Consider the following 18,599-nt stretch of genomic DNA (forward strand, 5'->3'; position numbering starts at 1 on the left):
TGGTCAGAGTAGAATTAAACCTTTAGAATTAGGCTGACACAGCATTTCTGTTTGTTTGACAGTTCAGAAAACAGGTGACACTAAAACATCAAGCTTAGCGATCAAGCTCTGAATCAAAGTATTGCGCTTTGAAGTTTGTTCTATTTGTTAACTGTATTTTTCCTCTTTCTTTTCTTTTTTAAATGTTAATAAAAAAAATAAAAAAATAATCTAGTTATATACTACATACACATCGGTGGCACTGCTTCACGTGACTTTACTCTGCCCCTTTGCGACCTCCTATATAAAATACGATTTATTTTAGTCGTGAGGATGAGCGTGAAATCTTTTGTTGTTGTTCAAATGCAGTACAATTGGGTAAACTTATACGACCTATGTTAAAGCAAGTCTTGTAGATGTAAAGAGCTTTCACAAGAGTTTTGTGCTATTGCTAAACATTTTAGACCTTAGAAAAAGATGACCCATACTTATGAAATGAAACATTTATTCACTGAGCACCATTCAATTGTGCAAAAGGGGATTCTCTCAGTCATTGTCACATACATCTGACTTCTAAAGAGCAAAAACATGATTACTTTTTTCCTACTTTATGATAGTCTCCCTAAATATGAAATCATAAACAGAGTGAAAAGTTCTAATGTGGTTGTGGAAACTGTTAACATTTTAAATTAATGCCTTTTAAAGTATGTATTTGTCACTGGTTTTTATGTGCTTTTACATTATATCTTATATCTCAGCTCTGCTGGTTCATTCAATGCAAGTGAATGGTGGCCAGAACTTTGAAGCTCCAAAAAGCACATAAAGGCAGCATAAATCAATCCACATGCCTCCAGTGGTTAAATCTATGTCTAAGCGTTATGATAGGTGTGGGTGTGAAGCAGATAAATATTTAAGTCCTTTTGTACTATAAATCTCCACTTTCACTTTCACTTTTCATTTTGACGATTTGCATTCTTTGTGCATATCGCCACGTATTGGTTGGGGCTGGTCAAAGGTGGAGATTTATAGTAAAAAATGACTTAAATAGGGATCTGTTTCTCACCCACAGTCGTATGGATTACTTTTATGCTGCCTTTATGTGCTTTTTGGACCTTCGGAGTTCAGGTCAGCATTCACATGCATGGCATGGACCAACAGAGCTGAGATATTCTTCTAAAAATCTTCACTGGTGTTCTGCAGATGAAAGAAAGGCATACACATCTGGGATGGCATGAGGGTGAGTAAATGATGAGAGAATTTTAATTTTGGGGTGAACTTTCCCTTTAAATACTTTGATGGCAAGTTCACAGACAAGAGCCTTCATGGGTGTGAAAAACAAACCAAAACTGACAAAACACCCATCCCGTCCCATGCAAATTTTAACACAGTGCATTTAAGCAACTTTCTGCTTTTCTGGGCCAACAAAATAAATCCCTTGTTTGGATATATCCAAATACTGATATCTAAAAATTGACAGATTTAATCAGATTAAAAAGAGCTCATAACTATAAAAGTTTGTAGTTTAAAATCTGTAGTTAATGCATTACACATAAAAAAAAAAACCTCTATATTAGTCATGATGAGAAGGGACTAAAACCATCTGAGAAGGCACACTGTAATGTGGTTAAGTTGTACAATGGAATAAGATCTACACATGTCTTACTGAGGTATTCTTTTGTATTCTAATAGTTGAATGAAAGTCAATTGGGTCACAGATTGAACAATGTCAGAGGGTGATTTACACATATTTACATCATGCTCAGAGAAGAAGTTAAACATGAGTGCAGTGCCATTTTCTCTGATGTGTTACTTCACACAAGAGCTCTCTCTCTAAAACACAAAAAAAGGAGTTAGACTGGATATTTCCCCAGCAGTCCAGCTACTGCTGCTTCCTACATCTGCAGTGTATGAGAGGAACATTAGTTTAAAAGGGTAGATGGTATCAGTCCAAATTCTAGTTCCTTCCGGAGTCCTGTATGTAGCTGTTCTCAATGCAAAGCACAATGAAGTGGTTCGAGCAGCTACGTGTGTGCTGCCCAAGCAGTCTGCCAGTCTGGAGGAGAGATACCTGTCCGGTTACTGCCATGTCACCTGTCCGCCATGCCTCACAGTAGTTAGTTGTCATGCGGATGCCCACGGTACTCGACCCATGCCACACCAGTTTCTGAGGCCTAGAGTCATATTAACATACACAGTTGGTCAGACACAGACAAAAACACAAGCACATATTAAAGGACTAGTTCACCCAAAAATGAAAATTCTCTCATCATTTATTCACCCTCATGCCATCCCAGATGTGTATGACTTTCTTTCTTCTGCAGAACACAAATTAAGATTTTTAGAATAATATCTCAGCTCTGTGGGTCCATACAATACATGTGTGAATGGGTGCCAACATTTTGATGCTCCAAAAAGCACATAAAGGCATCATAAAAGTAATCCATACGACTCCAGTGTTTTAATCCCTATCTTCAGAAGTGATATGATGGTGTGGGTGAGAAATAGATACATTTTTAAGTCAATTTGGGTGGCCTGGGTAGCTCAGCGAGCATAGACACTGACTACCACCCCTGGAGTCACAAGTTCAAATCCAGGGTGTGCTGAGTGACTCCAGCCAGGTCTCCTAAGCAACCAAATTGGCCCTGTTGCTAGAGAGTTTAGAGTCACATGGGGTAACCTCCTCGTGGTCGTGATTAGTAGTTCTCGCTCTCAGTGGGGTGCGTGGTAAATTGTGCGTGGATCGCAGAGAGTAGCATGAGCCTCCACATGCGGAGTCTCCGCGGTGTCATGCACAATGAGCCACTTGATAAGATGCGCGGACTGACTGTCAACTGAGACTTGTCCTCCGCCACCCGGATTGAGGTGAGTAACTGCGCCACCACGAAGACCTACTAAGTAGTGGGAATTGGGCATTCCAAATTGGGAGAAAAGGGGATTAAAAATAAATAAATATTTAAGTCATTTTTTGCCAGAAATTCTTCTCACTGCCCAGTAGGGGGCTTATGCATGCAGAATGTGAATCACCAAAAACACATGAAGAAGAATGTGAAAGTGAAAGTTAAAGTGGACATTGACTAAGAAGGGAGGAGAATTTATAGTAAAAATGGACTTAAATACTGATCTGTTTCTCACCCACACCTATCATATCACTTCTGGAGACATTTATTTAACCACTGAAGTCATATGGATTAATTTTATGCTGACTTATGTGATTTTTGGAGCTTAAAAAATTTGGCACCCATTCACTTGGATTGTAAGGACCAAAAGAGCGGAGAAGTTCATCTAAAAATCATCATTTGTGTTCTGCTGAAGAAAATAAGTCACACACATCTGGAATGGCATAAATGAGTAAATAATGAGACAATTTACATTTTTGGGAGAACTAGTCCTTTAAATTCTGTTAACCAGTCACCAAGTACTCTACATGGCCAAGAGTTTGTGGACCCATCAACATCACACCCATATGTACTTTTTGAAGGTTTAATTTAAAAACCATAGGCATTAATATGGAGTTGATCCTCCGTTTGCTTCTATAACAGCTTTCATTCTTCTGAAAACACTTTCCATTAGATGTTGCAATATGTCTGTGGGAATTTCATCCCATTCAGACACAAGATGGGGCCTGATTTCTAATCTATTCATATTTTGAATTATGAATTTTTGTCTGAAATGGTTGCAATTGAAATATTCACAGCTTAAATATACAACAATATGAAACTGCATCCCCCCAAAATGCAAGCACTGTTAATGCGATGCATTTATTTTTCATTCAGTGCAATTCAGCATGCTTTTTTGTTTTTTGAAAGACATTTGTCATTAATATACTTCCATACTAGATCTTCCCCACCACACTCAGTTAACCATTTAATTGGTGCCATTCTATGACAGTGCGACATTAAAAGTCACTGAGCTCTTTGGTATGCCTCATTCTGCTGACATCATTTGTCTAAGGAGGTTGTTTTGCTGTATGCTTGATTCAGGGATGCAACTACCCATTTTCGAGGATGTATATGATGCCTACATTGGTGCACCCCTATCCCATTCTATTGGGGATGGGGTTGGTTGGGGAGGAGTGTAGATGCCCATATTGTACCCCACATTAGTGTGCCTCCAGCTTAATGTGGCACACCTATGCATTCATGCATTGCATTTATGTTTTTTTTAGCCTCTGGCTCGTTTTTATACATCTGTTTGTAATACAGTAGGTTTAGCTGAAATAGCCAAACCTGTTAATTAGAATGGGGTGTCCACAAACCTTTGGTGATGTAGTGTATATACTGTAAACACTTTTTACCAAGCCTGATCTGTCATGACATTTCGACCATCAAAGGAGTAAATTGGAATAAGTGGATCAAAAATGGCCCCGTTTCCAGAGAACATGGCCATCCAGTTACTGAAGAGCACTTCTCCCTAGGGAAGACACACGGGAGGCTACATTTAGACAGGCTATATTGAGGCATGCCTACATCAAAAAATTGTAAAGAGCACAAACTGATACTCATTCATCCCGAAACTCTTAATTTCAATCTACCACTCAAGCATGTTCTGTTAATAGCGTACTTTGAGGTTCACCACTGGCAAACTGAAGTGGTCTCCTTTCTTTACAATGGTGAAGAGGTCTTGTAGGTGGGAGGAAAGAAAAGCTCTGTACGTAGATGTAAGGCCCCTAGCACGGGCTTGCTGGTAACACTGATAATCCGCCCCTCGGATTCCACGCATGTCCCCTGAGAATGGGGCATTGAGTGCCACAAGGTGCAACTGAGAAGGACAAACAACAAAGATCATGTCAAAGTGTCACCTTTTCACATCAATGATTAAAGATGCAACAAGGTTTAAGCAATCCTTACCCCAGGCACTGAGTGTGCAGTGTGCGGAAGAACATTGTAGTGTGGCATGTTGCTCTTTAACTCCTATAATAGGCAGAGATTAGATGTTCAGGCACTAGATACTATAAAAGTAATATACTGTATATAACATTACAACTGCAAATACCCTGCTGAAAAGACCAGCATTGCGGGTCACCAACTTATGTTGTGTTTTGTGTGCTGGTCCCCCAGCATGGGATGCTGGTGTGCTGGTGTCTCCACCAGTCTTCTTAACTAGCTGAAGCAGCTTTACCAGAAAGAACAGCTGGGTTTTGCTGGTGAAAAGAATGGCTATGATGGTCCACCAGCTAGACCAGCACCAAACCAGCACTAACCAGCATCAACAAGCTAAGACCGGCATGACAATTGCATTTTATTTTATTTTTTTTCAGGGATACCGTTTGATTTGAACATTATTTTGACAATAGCATCTCTGATTTGACATGTTCTCAGTGGAAAATTACTTTACAGTATGTTTGACGCACCTGGCTGTGTACTCTGGGTATACTTTGGTCACTTGGTCTGCTCAGGCCTTGTGACAAAGCAGATGAAGAACTGTCTTCAGGAACTGGGATTAGCTCGCCCAGCTGAAAAAAACAAACACAGTTACATATCACAACATTTTTGAAATGTTAAATAGAATGGTAGGCTGACGTATCAGACATATTTTTAGCCAATAACTGTGTCTGCTTGGCTGATTAGCTTCTGTCATGTGTCATTTCCAAACTTCACAGAGAGCCTTGACAATGGGTAATAAACTAAATGTATTTTGAATAAATATTATGTCAAATTTTCATGTTATTTAATGTAAAGTGTTCTTTTCATTTAAAGCTGAAGTGTGTTACTTTTTAGTCGTAAGTTGATTTCCTTGGAAACTGTCAACATGGTGTCTCTGTGGCAAAATTAAGACATTGCTCTGTTTGTCTGAGCCTCCTGACTGCCCTATGCAGCAACACTGGCTCAACAAATTAACAGGGAAATATTCGGAAAAGCTGTCCCGTTTGGTGGCACTAGTGGCGCAGAAATTACACACTTCAGCTTTAAGCAATTTTGAGCACATCTCATTTGCTGTCATTATGGTTGCACTTTATTTTACAGTATGTGTACTTTCAGTATACTTACAGTGTACTTACCCAAAAAAGTACTGACTAATATTAGGTAACTACATGCACTTAATATGGGTTTGGTTAGGGTTGGGGTTAGGTTTAGGGTTAGTACCTAGTAATTACTGTAGTTGTTTTAATTATGTAGTATGTAAATGTAGAACAGTACTGTAAAATTAAGTGCTACCTTCATTAAATTGTATTATACATATATAAGCATTATACTGGTATAATATCTGCTTGTTCTCTTGCTTTGTAGGCATCGGTACTGGTGATTGAAAAACCCATATTGGCCAGACATTAGTTACATTTGCAGACAACAAAATGTTTTGCTCTATTGATGTTAGTCATGAAAGGGAACAAGTAAATAAGTAGATACCTCAACTTTCCTCCAGCCCTCTTGTACTCTGATGTACAGCTCACTCTTGTCTAAGACATATCCCATAGTCCCTTCTGCAGCTTGACGGGTCTCACTGATCAAGGTCTGGCTGTTTTTATATGTGTTCACCTGGAACAGGCAAAGTGCACAGTCCAAAGTCACAAAAAATTCAAGTTATTTTCAATCATTCATGAGCTAGTTCTGTGCTGTCTGACTTACTGGGTTTCTATGGCCAGGAGCACCAGGAGGCCCAGCAGGACCTGGAGGTCCAGGGAGGCTGACAGCTAAAACACAATCAAGTTAAGCTAAAGTTTAGTAACTTGTAAATTGTTGATATAAAGTTTTATGCCTTGATGACTGCCACCCAAAACATATCTGCTGTCATGATAAAGAAGTTTTTCTGCACCTGAGGCTGAGCCATGCACTGACAAGGAACCTGGTGGCCCAGGAGGTCCTGGTGGTCCTTGTGGTCCTGGTCTTCCATAGCCAGGCAGTCCTGGCAGGCCTGGGGCTCCAGTCTCCCCAGGAGGACCAGCAATAGAATCACCCTTGGGTCCCTGATAAAACATACAGTGTCATATATTAATGCTGCTCATTCTTGGATAAGATTGTTAGAGACAATCTGCTTCCACTTGAATCATCAGGACCCTCCGCCTGCTAGCCAGTAGAAAAAAATATAGTTAAGTTACACAATGATTGTCTGTAAAAAAGTGTTGTCTGTGGCAGAAATCGTATGTTCACATGTCTTTAATTGGTCAGTCCAATGGAGTCTCACCTTCTGCAGATCATTTACTTAAAAATGAAATTTATCTCATCATCTACCCACCACTTGTCACTCGAAACTATCATGAAATTGTCAAAGCTGCTCTTTCCATACAATGAAAATACATGCAGATCACATGGCAGTCAAATTCATATGCAATTTTGCTTGGTTTATTTAAAAAAATATATATTATAGATTTCGATTACAACCTGGGTACCCTTGCTTTACCAACTACACTTAATTTAAAGAACTACTATGTTGTTGAAAATGTTTTTTTCCCCTTTGGTCATGCCTTATGTCCTATGGCACCAAGTGGGCCAGGACTGCCACTGGTGCCCCCTCAATAAAAATAAATGAATAACACCTCTATCCTCAAGATTCTGATATGGTGCGTCTTTAATCCGAGTGTGATTGTTCCCGGTGCTCCCCAGCAGCCTTGGTCTAGTTTCAGACACACGTATGATTCTGTCGAACCCTGGTGCTTTTCTGTCACCAACTTGCGTCATCACAAACGTGCACAACGTGAGTCGCTATATATGTGTGTTTGTTATTAATTTGGTGTCATTATGCACACCAGAGTGAGGGACACTTGCGTCTCTTTGCGTCGCATGCTGTAATTCAGCAGTTTACATGTCCTGGAGAAGGGGACTACATCTGATGCTCACAAACAATCTTTTTTGAGGACACAGCTGGTTGCACGCTCACTCAGTACTGTGTATAAAAGGCACCTCACCTCTGTGTTCCACGTAGTTCCCCTACCACTCATGGTGCATCATGCTTAAATCGGCAAAAACGCATGCGCAAGTCATTTTATTTCCTGAACAAGTGCGGACCTGAGTACAACCGAGCTCAGACCACCTCATATAGGTAGTCTCTGGTTCTGTACCACAGTCCATTCCCCAGTCTGCAAAACAGCCATTACCAACATTACAACAACATTACCAACTTTTCAAGTCTCGGACTAAACTGCCAGTGTGAAAGCCCCCTTACCCTCATGTTGTTTGAAACATGTATGTCTTTATTTCTTCTGTGGAACATAAAAGGAGATGTTAAACTCAGTCACCATTCACTTTCATTGCATTTTTCTTCCATACAGTAAAAATGAATGGTGACTCAGGCTAATATCCTGTCTAAGATCTCCTATTGTGTTCCACAAAAGAAAAAACTTATATGGGTTTGGAACAACATGAGGGTAAGTAAACGATGACAGATTTATTTATTTATTTTTTAATTTTTTCCCCTTTTTCTCCCAATTTAGAATGCCCAATTCCCAATGTGCTTTTAAGTCCTCGTGATTGCGTAGTGATTCGCCTCAGTCCAGGTGGCGGAGGACGAATCCCAGTTGCCTGCGCGTCTGAGATCGTCAACCCGCGCATCTTATCACGTGGCTTGTTGAGCGCGTTGCCACGGAGACATAGCGCATGTGGAGGCTTCACGCCATCCACCGCGGCAACCACGCTCAACTCACCACGCGCCCCACCGAGAACGAACCACATTATAGCGATCACGAGGAGGTTACCCCATGTGACTCTACCCTCCCTAGCAACCGGGCCAATTTGGTTGCTTAGGAGACCTGGCTGGAGTCACTCAGCATGCCCTGGGATTCGAACTAGCGAACTAGCGAACTCCAGGCCCCATATAATGATGACAGATTTTTAATTTTGGCGTGAACTGTGCCTTTAATTCAAAACTGAGCTCAGTGCCTAGGTAAACTATCAAAACTGTTTCACTGTTTTACTGAACTGTAAAACAAGTTTACTTCGAAATCCTCATTGTTGCCTTGCACTGACATACCCAACATACTTTAAACAAATAGAGCATTCAAACATTCTTTAATGTCAGTTAAAGTGAAATCTTGTCAAGTGAAGGACAATCTCAATTCAGCACTGTGTTTCAATAAAATAAATATTAGACACAGTTACTCTTCATGAATAGTTAAAGAGTGGTATTCATTTTTTAGCTTTTACTTTTTTAGTTTTACCTACTGCAGACTTACCACAAGGCCTGTTCTCCCCGGGAGCCCTGGAGGGCCAGGCAGACCTGGATCCCCTTTCTCTCCCTTCTGCCCTTTGTAGCCAGTATCACCTTTAGCAACCTAAAAAACACACATTCAACATCATCAACAGCAGAAATGATGTTCAGTCCATGTTTTCAACAGGAAATTGTAGTTCTTAAGTAATGATTAATAACATATCGGCTTTTATTCAAGTCAAATGAATAAAAACAGTGGTTGCTATTTTATAACAAAGCAACATGTAATTAAATAATTCTTAATTGGAACACATTCGTTAAAGGGATAGTTCACCCCAAAATGAAAATTCTATCATCATTTACTCACCCTCATGTTGTTCCAAATGAATATGACTTTCTTTGTTTCGTAGAACACACAAAAAAAGATGTTAGGCAGGATGCCTCAGTCACATTCACTTATAAAAAAAATAGGTGCAATGAAACTGAATGGTGACTGAAAGTACTACGGGTTTGGAAAAAGTAAATCATGACAAAAAAATAAAATAAAATAAAAACATAACTCATATTTGGGTGAATTATCCCTTTAAAGCTGCTTTAAGCCATTTCTGTGCACTATTGGCACCAAACAGAAATGCAAAAAGTATGACTGTTTCTAAACAGGTTTCCCAAACACTTGCCCTTTCTGCATTGTAAAATCATCCCAAACTCACACCACTGGCAGAGAGCTGACTCTAATTTTAAGATTAAAGATTAATTTGTGCTGTTTACAGAGTCTAGGGCTCTCACTGAGACCAGTGTTATTTCTCAGGACACCTTTTTCAGTGATATCTGTCAGGTAGTAGGGTCATTTTATGCATGGTATAAAAAATGATAAAATAGCTTGCATCTGCTTTAAGTGTGCCAATATGGGTTCTATTACACTGCTCAGTACATATTTCATCTTATATAAATACTGAGAATGTATGCTTACCATATAACCATCAGGAAACATAGGCACTGTGGAGAAAGAAACTTTAAGTTACAGAGCAAGCCAATAGATTGACAGTGACATTGTCACAGAGACTATTCCTTTAGTCAAAAAGTTTTAAGGTATAGTCATTGGACTGTCTGCCAGTCAAACTATGCCATATAAAATGTTTAATTGTCTAACATAACATGCACATAACACTTCTATTAGAGTTTTCCACAATAAGCATTCTTTACTATACCTGGAGTTCCTGGCAACCCAGGATTTCCTACATCACCCTTCTCTCCTTTGAATCCAAGTGACTCTCTTCTATCAACTGTTGGAAAAATGAAAACATTTACATATTACTTCATTTATCCTAAACCTTTTTATATTTACTAATTCTGTAATCTTTTTCAACTATTAAACACAAATATTTGGCTGATGATACAGTACCCATAGTTTCTTATGTACAATTTGATAGATATACCTTGTTGTGAATTGTTGTTGTTGACCTGTAAGACAAACATTTTTATATAAAATTAGATGAGGTTTTGGATAGAATGGACTGATTTTTATAATTAAATTAATTTCAAATAAATATGAAATCAAAAGAGATCAAAACACATGGTTGCAAATGTCAGCATACAGGTACCAGCGAATTGATTTGTTAGTGTGACATTATTCGATGTATGCAGCACACCAGATCCCATGATACCATGAATTCACTGCTGAGCCCAACATATTTTAGAGCTCATGCAACATGCTTTGGGAAGCTCAGGTGAGCACCTCAGATGAGATTAGATACTGGGTTAAAGGACCAGAGCAAGACCAGAGGGAAACTTTTGAACTTTTCAAAATTTGTGAGTGACAGCACAAAGCAGGCTTAATTCAATTCCCAAACATATGAAAATACTTCTCATCTTTCTATCCGACTTTAAATAAAACAGAATAAATTAAGCCTGTTTTAAAAACCATGAACCCAAGGAATAACCCAGAAGCACCTTAGACAGAAAATGAGGCAAGACTAGTGAATTAAGGGGAGAAGCCGAGCCAGAATGACATGCACCACACCTGAGCCAAACCACCAACCACTGAAACTTGCTCATTAACTTACTGGTGTTTTGCAGTGTGGTCGGGGAGGGACTGGAAAAACTGTCTTCAATATTCAGAGCAGAATCATTTCATGACTTTTTTGAAAATTTTATCATACTAATTGTTACTCAATGTAATTCGATATGCTGCAAGTCTTACTAATAGGGTCATACTTACTCCATTGAGGCCAATCACTCGACCTGGTGGCCCAGGAGGTCCAGGTGGACCCTAAAACACAGGTTGTTGATATAAATAGTTAGATTTAAAGGCATAAAACATAATAGACGCATGATGCCACAAACAACACAATGTACTTACAGGTGGACCACTTGCATCTCCCTTGTCCCCTTTCCTTCCAACCATTCCAGGCCGACCCTAAAAGAAGAACATTAGTAATAAGAAAGTGGAAATAAGCATTTATGAATGGTAAAACTGCAAAATCAATAAATCAATCAATCAATCAATCAATCAATCAATATATAAAACTAACCGGTCGACCAGGAATTCCATATCCCCCTTTTTGGCCTGATGGTCCAATTGGTCCCTATAGGTGAAAGTATAAATACATTTTTATCTATTTCTCTAAAGATGGTTGGATGAATGGATGGATGGATGTCTTACCACAATCCCGGCCTGTCCAGGGGGGCCACGGTCTCCCTGCAAAACACAACAATGCCAATATCAGACTATTGAGGGTAAATGACAAGTTCAAGATCAGAAGTTTAGTGTGTTTCAACCTTGCTTCCCTTTGGTCCTCTGGGTCCTCTCAGGCCTGTCATTAGAGAACCATCAGCAGCAATGGATACGCCAGGCTCCCCCTTCTCTCCCTTTCAGATAATACACAGCAAATGATACTCACATAAAACATTAGTATGTCACATATGGGTAATTTGTGAAATGCTTAATTCCTTTAAGTAACCATATGGTGTGACTATTATATTGCAGTTGTAGACACAGCTGCTCAGATTTATGAATACTTTTATGAATTAAATGAGCCCACATTAGTAAATAACACTAAAATGCCAAATGTGAAATGTTAAAACTAGATGGAATAGAGGGGGAGTTTGGTCTTCATAATGGTAGAGTAGCTGTGAATGATGAAATGGTAGAAAGACTTCTGATCAGTTTGTAAATTCATACCTTCAGTCCTGGAGGTCCCTGAATACCAGGAAAACCAATGTCACCTTTTGGTCCTCTTGGTCCCTGATCATAAAAACATTAAAGCACTGAGTGATTTCCACCATCACAATGTATTACTTGCAAGTTTACAACCCAACACAACCCAGAGTAACCTCATTAAAAGCATCTACACAAAACCAAAATTGTTTAAAATTTAAAAGTGGTTTCTGACACAAAATTATGAGGTGAGAAATATGTAAGAGCAAATATTGTAACAGCCGCCAAATTATGCACAGATTTATGACAAGACTGAAACTGGTTAAAACATGTTATTTTACTTCAACAATGGCTGTTGCACCTGAAAATTAAGGTTATTGACTTAATCGTCAGTATATCATCCAAATATTTTAAGCAGATAGAGAATAATGGCATTCTTACAGGAAATCCTGCTCTGCCAGGCAAGCCCTCAGGGCCCTGCAAAGTGCAACACACACAGAGGCAAACAAAAAAATGTTAACAATATGGCTGTGATGCATGCACAAAGAATATCCCGAATTGCAGATCATGTGGAAAATGCCAAGCATTAAGAAGCTTTGTGCTGCCAGAGGAGTGATAGTTTTTGCAAATGTTTGCTTTTATTAATAAATCCCACGAGCAATCAAACAAGGGCTTAAACAATATTCCACATGCTGTCTATGCATTCATGAGCAAATGCTTTTAAATGTACAAACATGAAGCTCTAACACATTTTATTCTTTTTTCATTTTGTTTTAAGTTCATGTAATCTTTGGAAGTGAAGATGTAAACACATTTGGCTCCCTCCAGAACCTGAATAATTATAGAAATCCATTAGTTAGGGTGGAGAAGAGATGCCGGGAGAACTGCTAAAAAAGTGAGATACTGTAGACAGGTTAGATATATCCTTACATATCATGTATCCTTGTGACTACTCCTGTACACACTTCCCAAATTCAGTTTGAAAGCTGACATTTGTGTTATCCATGTTAAATATGCTGTATTTTAAACTATCCAGGGCTGTTGATAGGAAAACAGTGAGCTGCTTTACGTACCATAGGGCCTGGGGGTCCTCTGATCTTAGTGAAGTTGAATATGGCTGCTGTATCATTTGAAAAGAGCTGGAAGACAAAGTCATTTCATTTCCATCAATATCCTACAAAATGATTGGGACGAATAGTAGCTGAGCAGGTAATAAGACTTTATACTCACATCCTGGATGTTAATAATTGGTCCAGGTGGGCCAGGGGGACCAGGAGGCCCTGTGATGTTCAGTCCATCATGACCTCGCTCACCCTGTCACAATTACAACAGCAAATTACACAATGCATTATACACAGAGACGATGACTAACTAACAACAATTATTTATTTGTAACTAGCACTCATTCTGATGTACAAAGATAAAAATTAGAAATAATTCTCACATACATTATTTCAAGGATAATTCATTTTTTAAAGTGAATATCATCATGTATAATTTTACATCCAATGAGAAAAACATAGGGCAAAGGTCACGTCAGATCTACACACAACTGCTCAAAATGCATATTCACAAAAAAGACACTCCATACCTTCTCTCCTGTACTGCCCTTCTCTCCCTTGGGTCCCTGTTCAAGGCAAGGTACAAAAAACAATTGAAAAATAAACACACAGTTTATTGTGCCACAGCTACTACAGTCTCAGAAGACAGGTAACTTTTTGACATTATTTTTAACCTTTTTTATGTGCTGGCCACCAGTGTTGGGGTAACGCGATAAAAGTATCACACGTTACGTAATCAGATTACTTTTTTCTAGAAACGAATAAAGTAACGCAATATTTTTTATTTTAGACCATAATATCTGAGTTACTTTTTAAATAAAGTAATGCGTTGCTTTTGTACACCTCTACTGTCCCTGTATTGCGAGAAATCAGAAGGAAAATTTTGAAACTTCGGGGAGGAGATGAAGTGCATGACTGTCATTGTATTTCTATAGAGTGTGAGGCCAGAGACCATTTAGCAGATAAAAGACAAGTCACTTCTATTTAAATGAATGGGAGAAATTGGAACACCCAACCAAGAAGCTCTCGCACCCAACAGTCAATAGATGTAGAAAGGAAGTCCCACCTTGCAGGTAAAAGAGCCAATCACCTTTTAGATACAGACATGGCCTGTCAATCATCTCGCTAACGCGCATGTGCATTTCGTGTTTTTAGCATGATATGAGGTCAACAAAATTCGGTTGATTCATGTGTTAATACACACTGCATTAAAAAAAATCAGTAAACACATTTAGGAAGAGGGATTATAAGACTAGTCTTCCACTGGTCACGACATGATACACAGGGTGAAATACTCACTCAATTCACTAACTTATGCAGCCGAAATGCTCCGTGTTACAGCTCCCCGTAACTGGGAGAATGGGATGAGAAAAGACTCTGGATCAGTGACTCCAAGCAACGTTCTACATTGATTTTGTAGGCAGAGAAAATGTCTTAGTTTATAAAAGATTCTCCATTTTTTGTTTTAGAATAAACAAGTAGTTTGATTCATGAAATAAACTGTTTTTATGTCATTTTGGTAGCATTAAAAACAATTCCATTCAAGTTGTATCAACATGCGCCTTTGAAGTTGTGGCGTCTGTACGCACCGTGGATCAACTCAAAACAAGCTGCACTGAGATGACTTAAGTGAAAAATATTCATTTATTCGTCAGACTTATTCCTTGAACATGTTAGGCTGGCATTCCCCACTGAATTTTATCCTGACTTTTGAAAAACATCTTAAGTTGACTCTGGCATTGTCGATGGGCACAGCACATGATGACAGATATGTAGCAGGTTCAAGTGTTGGACTTTGCTGCTTTAGATAAGACAGTGGTTATTCTTCATTATTCATATTGGCTGCCATGTTGCTGGAAAAAAATCCATGATTATTCATGTTATTGATTCTTTATTATAAATATAATGTGAAGACCTACTTTCTAAATATCTGTTTGTTTACTATGTTGTTTTGACATGAGTGTTGTACAGCATGACCTGTAATGTTTCTTGTATACAATGCATGGCTTTTTTGTATGGAGTGCATAGCATAGCAGAAGAGAAAGTGGCTGTGAGAAAAAAGTAACGCAAAAGTAACACAAAAGTATAGTAACGCTTTACTTTTACTTTAATAACGCAATATTCTAACGAGTTACTTTTAAAAGTAATGTTACCCAACACTGCTGGCCATATTTAACAAAAATAATGTCTTATTACGAAATACTAATAGCATTGTTGTAATCACTGTTACTTGTAATTAAGGTACTGTTTGAAACATTATTACTGTATATGATCGCTTCTTCAGAGTAATCCAAATACACATAATTTTCCTTTTCTTTTGCTTTTTTGAAAAAAATTGAATAAAGCAGAAAACTAACCCTAGCTCCTGGTAAACCAGCTAATCCTGGTATTCCATCAAGTCCTGGAGCTCCTGGTTCACCCTGGACAAAGAAGAGATGGAGATCAGGAACACACTTAATGAAAAAATGAAACAAGACATATTATTAAATGAAACAAACTTGAATGGTTTTTGTGGTTCGAAGGTTGTGTGTTCTCACTGTAAAATTTGGTAACCGGTAACTGTTACCTTAAGGAGCTATCTCTACCTGATCTAACCCTTAAAAAATAGTTTCATTGGTGTAACCTAATGGATTCAGTGATGTTAAATAGTATTTTTGACTTGGTTAAAATTAATTAATCAAGATGTTACCACAAAAAGCACTTTTTTCAGTGTTCAGTGATAATGCTTTGCTATGTAGGAGGACTGTGTATTTTCACAGACCTTTACAGACAAACCGGGAGGTCCGTCAGCACCAGGAAGTCCCTACAGGAAGAAATTAGAACATGTATTTGGCCTGTAATATAATACAGTGAGTGCAACTTATTTACACAGACACAAAAATAAAATAAAAAATCCACTAAATAGGATACTGTGAAGGATAAATATTTTCTCTGTGTATATATTAGACCAGCCATAAAGTATTTACATTTAATCTTTATAGTCAACAGGATAAAAGCAATACATCTGTGCCAACTCTCTATCAAAAGATACACTAAACCAACCTGAGGTCCTGGTGGGCCAGGAAGCCCAGGAGGTCCCTTAAATAAGAGAAGAGAAACAAAAAACCCACATTATAGGTCCATTCAACAACACTGTGCACTTGGGAAACAGAACTCCAACCAGAGAAGCATGCATTGATGCATCCAAGGTAAATCAAATACCTCTGATATGTGAATACTAGTGAATAGAATTTGAAAATGATGTTAGAGTATTGATGGTTTTGTACACTCACTTCATGGCCTTTTGAAATTCCTGCTCCAAGAAATAATCCGCTTTCACCAGAACCCTCCAAATCCTGTAGGTATAAAACACCTCCTGTCCTTAGGTCTATAAAAACCATACCAATTCAAAAGCCTTAGAAATGAGAATGAAGGTTTTTAATGAAATGGTGTGCTGACCCTGAATAGTGTAATGTTTGAAGAGTTTCTAGCTCAAAGATCTGGTATTATCCCAAAATCAGTGAAGTTCTCTTTTAAATTCAAAATTATGTTTTTCAAATAAGCATTGGTTTGGCAGAGAGGAAACTAAAATGCTCAAAAACAAAGAAAAATACATAAATCTGAAAATGTTGTTAAAAAAAAAAAAGAATTTGGACTTCATGTGCATTAAATAATTTTTCAAGAATATTGACATGGAATATATTGGCCATTTTACTTTAGTTTCACAGAATCTTTTGTCTTAGGTTCTCTCTTTTTTGTATATTTGTTGGGTTAGATTAAATGAATAGCTTTTCTGCTATATGTATGTTATCCATCATGTACTGACTACATGACCCATAGAGACTAAGCAGATATGGGCCTGACCTGTTTTTATATCAGATCTCCAGAAACATTTGAGAACATTTGATTGTCACTTATGGTCTCCTGATAACCCCATTCAATGAAGAGAAAACATTACCCATCAGAGAGATATGTCTGATCGATTTGCCAACACATCGCAACAGGTGGCATTTCCAGTTGGTCTTTATATTATTTTGATGGGATGCAAATGCTATTATTCCTGATACATGTGACTGTACTGTATATCACATATGTGAATGCCAATGTGGAGATTCTCAATGCATTTGTTTTTTCTATTTGTGACTTCCAGAAGGGGGAGTTTATGGAGATGCAATTGTTGCATATTAACATACAAATGGAAAGAGATTCACAAATAGAAAGTTGATTCACAAATAAATTGAATGAGATCGACAAATAAATGTAAGGAGTTTCACAAAAATGAAATGAATTCACAAATAAAAAGAATGAGATTTACAAATATATATTAGGAGTTTCACAAAAAATAAAGTGAATTCACAAATAAATAAAATGAGATTTGCAAATATATTTTTTAACTCACAAACACAACTTTGTCCAGCATTCATTTGTGAATCTCACGCATTTATTTGTGGATCACTTCCTGTGCATTTGCGGATCGCTACACGCATTTGTTGATTCTGAAACAAATCTAGCATCAAGATGTGCACACAAATCTTCAAAAAGTGGACTCCACCCATCATCTACTCAAGCCAATCAGATAATGGCCACATTACTCAGACCAATCATAGCACGTTCTATCTTCAACCAATCACGCTTCGTTTTATTATTAAGGCGGGACCAGAGTCACAGAAACCTTATGAGCATGGAATCAAACACATACAGATAAGCTCCAAGACCGCAAACTTTTAAAGAAACGGACGCCATCAGAGGAATACTGTGATTTAAGGTTCATATCATTTTCTCTCAGTTATAAACATGTAGTGTCTTGTTAAATGTCGACAGCTGAAAATTGCCCATTTGTAGAGTGTCCTGATCATTAGCATTATAGCCAACCTTAGGCAGGTTGTTTTAATGTTGTGGCTGTTTATATATACAGTATATATATATATATATATATATATATTTTTTTTTTTATTTATTTTTATTTTTTTTCAAAATAAACAATTAGAGTAAAGATCAGTTAAAAACATTAGCATGTTTTTATCCATGCTCTTTTGCACTGATAATCTGAAATCACATCTTTCATCACTAGTTGCCAATCTGCTTCTACTTTTAAAAAATGGAACTGGACTTCTGTGATCTCCATTGTAAAATTATTTTGGGATTTTTTTTTTTAAACCTTCAAAGTGTCCATGATGAAGCCACTGCCTGGTGGACCTGGAGGACCAGGTGGTCCAGGTGTGCCCCTTGGTCCCATAGGGCCTATAGTACCAGGTAAACCTCTCGGACCAGGATCGCCATTTTCACCCTGTAGGGAAAGTAATATTGAGGCAAAACAATGATAAATAAAACAAAATATAATG

The 18,599-nt window shown here is 38.0% G+C and overlaps 1 protein-coding gene across 2 annotated transcripts in view; it reads right to left on the bottom strand.

Moving 5' to 3' along the window:
• Positions 1–493: 493 nt before the first annotated feature.
• Positions 494–18,599, bottom strand: part of col15a1b (collagen, type XV, alpha 1b) — an 86,750-nt gene continuing 68,644 nt past the window's right edge. For both annotated transcript variants that reach the window (XM_051696783.1, XM_051696782.1), the window contains 28 exons: positions 18,416–18,544; positions 16,551–16,613; positions 16,321–16,356; positions 16,040–16,081; positions 15,636–15,698; positions 13,809–13,844; positions 13,448–13,531; positions 13,291–13,356; positions 12,659–12,694; positions 12,242–12,304; positions 11,839–11,928; positions 11,723–11,758; positions 11,592–11,645; positions 11,420–11,476; positions 11,279–11,329; positions 11,124–11,165; positions 10,497–10,521; positions 10,269–10,343; positions 10,031–10,056; positions 9,086–9,184; positions 6,733–6,883; positions 6,546–6,610; positions 6,327–6,455; positions 5,330–5,431; positions 4,827–4,889; positions 4,540–4,737; positions 4,274–4,389; positions 494–2,150 (listed from right to left, as the gene is read on the bottom strand). In XM_051696783.1, coding sequence (XP_051552743.1) covers positions 1,934–2,150; positions 4,274–4,389; positions 4,540–4,737; positions 4,827–4,889; positions 5,330–5,431; positions 6,327–6,455; positions 6,546–6,610; positions 6,733–6,883; positions 9,086–9,184; positions 10,031–10,056; positions 10,269–10,343; positions 10,497–10,521; positions 11,124–11,165; positions 11,279–11,329; positions 11,420–11,476; positions 11,592–11,645; positions 11,723–11,758; positions 11,839–11,928; positions 12,242–12,304; positions 12,659–12,694; positions 13,291–13,356; positions 13,448–13,531; positions 13,809–13,844; positions 15,636–15,698; positions 16,040–16,081; positions 16,321–16,356; positions 16,551–16,613; positions 18,416–18,544 — 2,214 coding nt within the window. In that variant the 3' untranslated portion in view covers positions 494–1,933. The remainder of the gene's footprint in view (positions 2,151–4,273; positions 4,390–4,539; positions 4,738–4,826; positions 4,890–5,329; positions 5,432–6,326; positions 6,456–6,545; positions 6,611–6,732; positions 6,884–9,085; positions 9,185–10,030; positions 10,057–10,268; positions 10,344–10,496; positions 10,522–11,123; positions 11,166–11,278; positions 11,330–11,419; positions 11,477–11,591; positions 11,646–11,722; positions 11,759–11,838; positions 11,929–12,241; positions 12,305–12,658; positions 12,695–13,290; positions 13,357–13,447; positions 13,532–13,808; positions 13,845–15,635; positions 15,699–16,039; positions 16,082–16,320; positions 16,357–16,550; positions 16,614–18,415; positions 18,545–18,599) is intronic.

The sequence above is a fragment of the Myxocyprinus asiaticus genome, chromosome 5 (assembly GCF_019703515.2).
Source record: "Myxocyprinus asiaticus isolate MX2 ecotype Aquarium Trade chromosome 5, UBuf_Myxa_2, whole genome shotgun sequence".
Taxonomy (NCBI): domain Eukaryota; kingdom Metazoa; phylum Chordata; class Actinopteri; order Cypriniformes; family Catostomidae; genus Myxocyprinus; species Myxocyprinus asiaticus.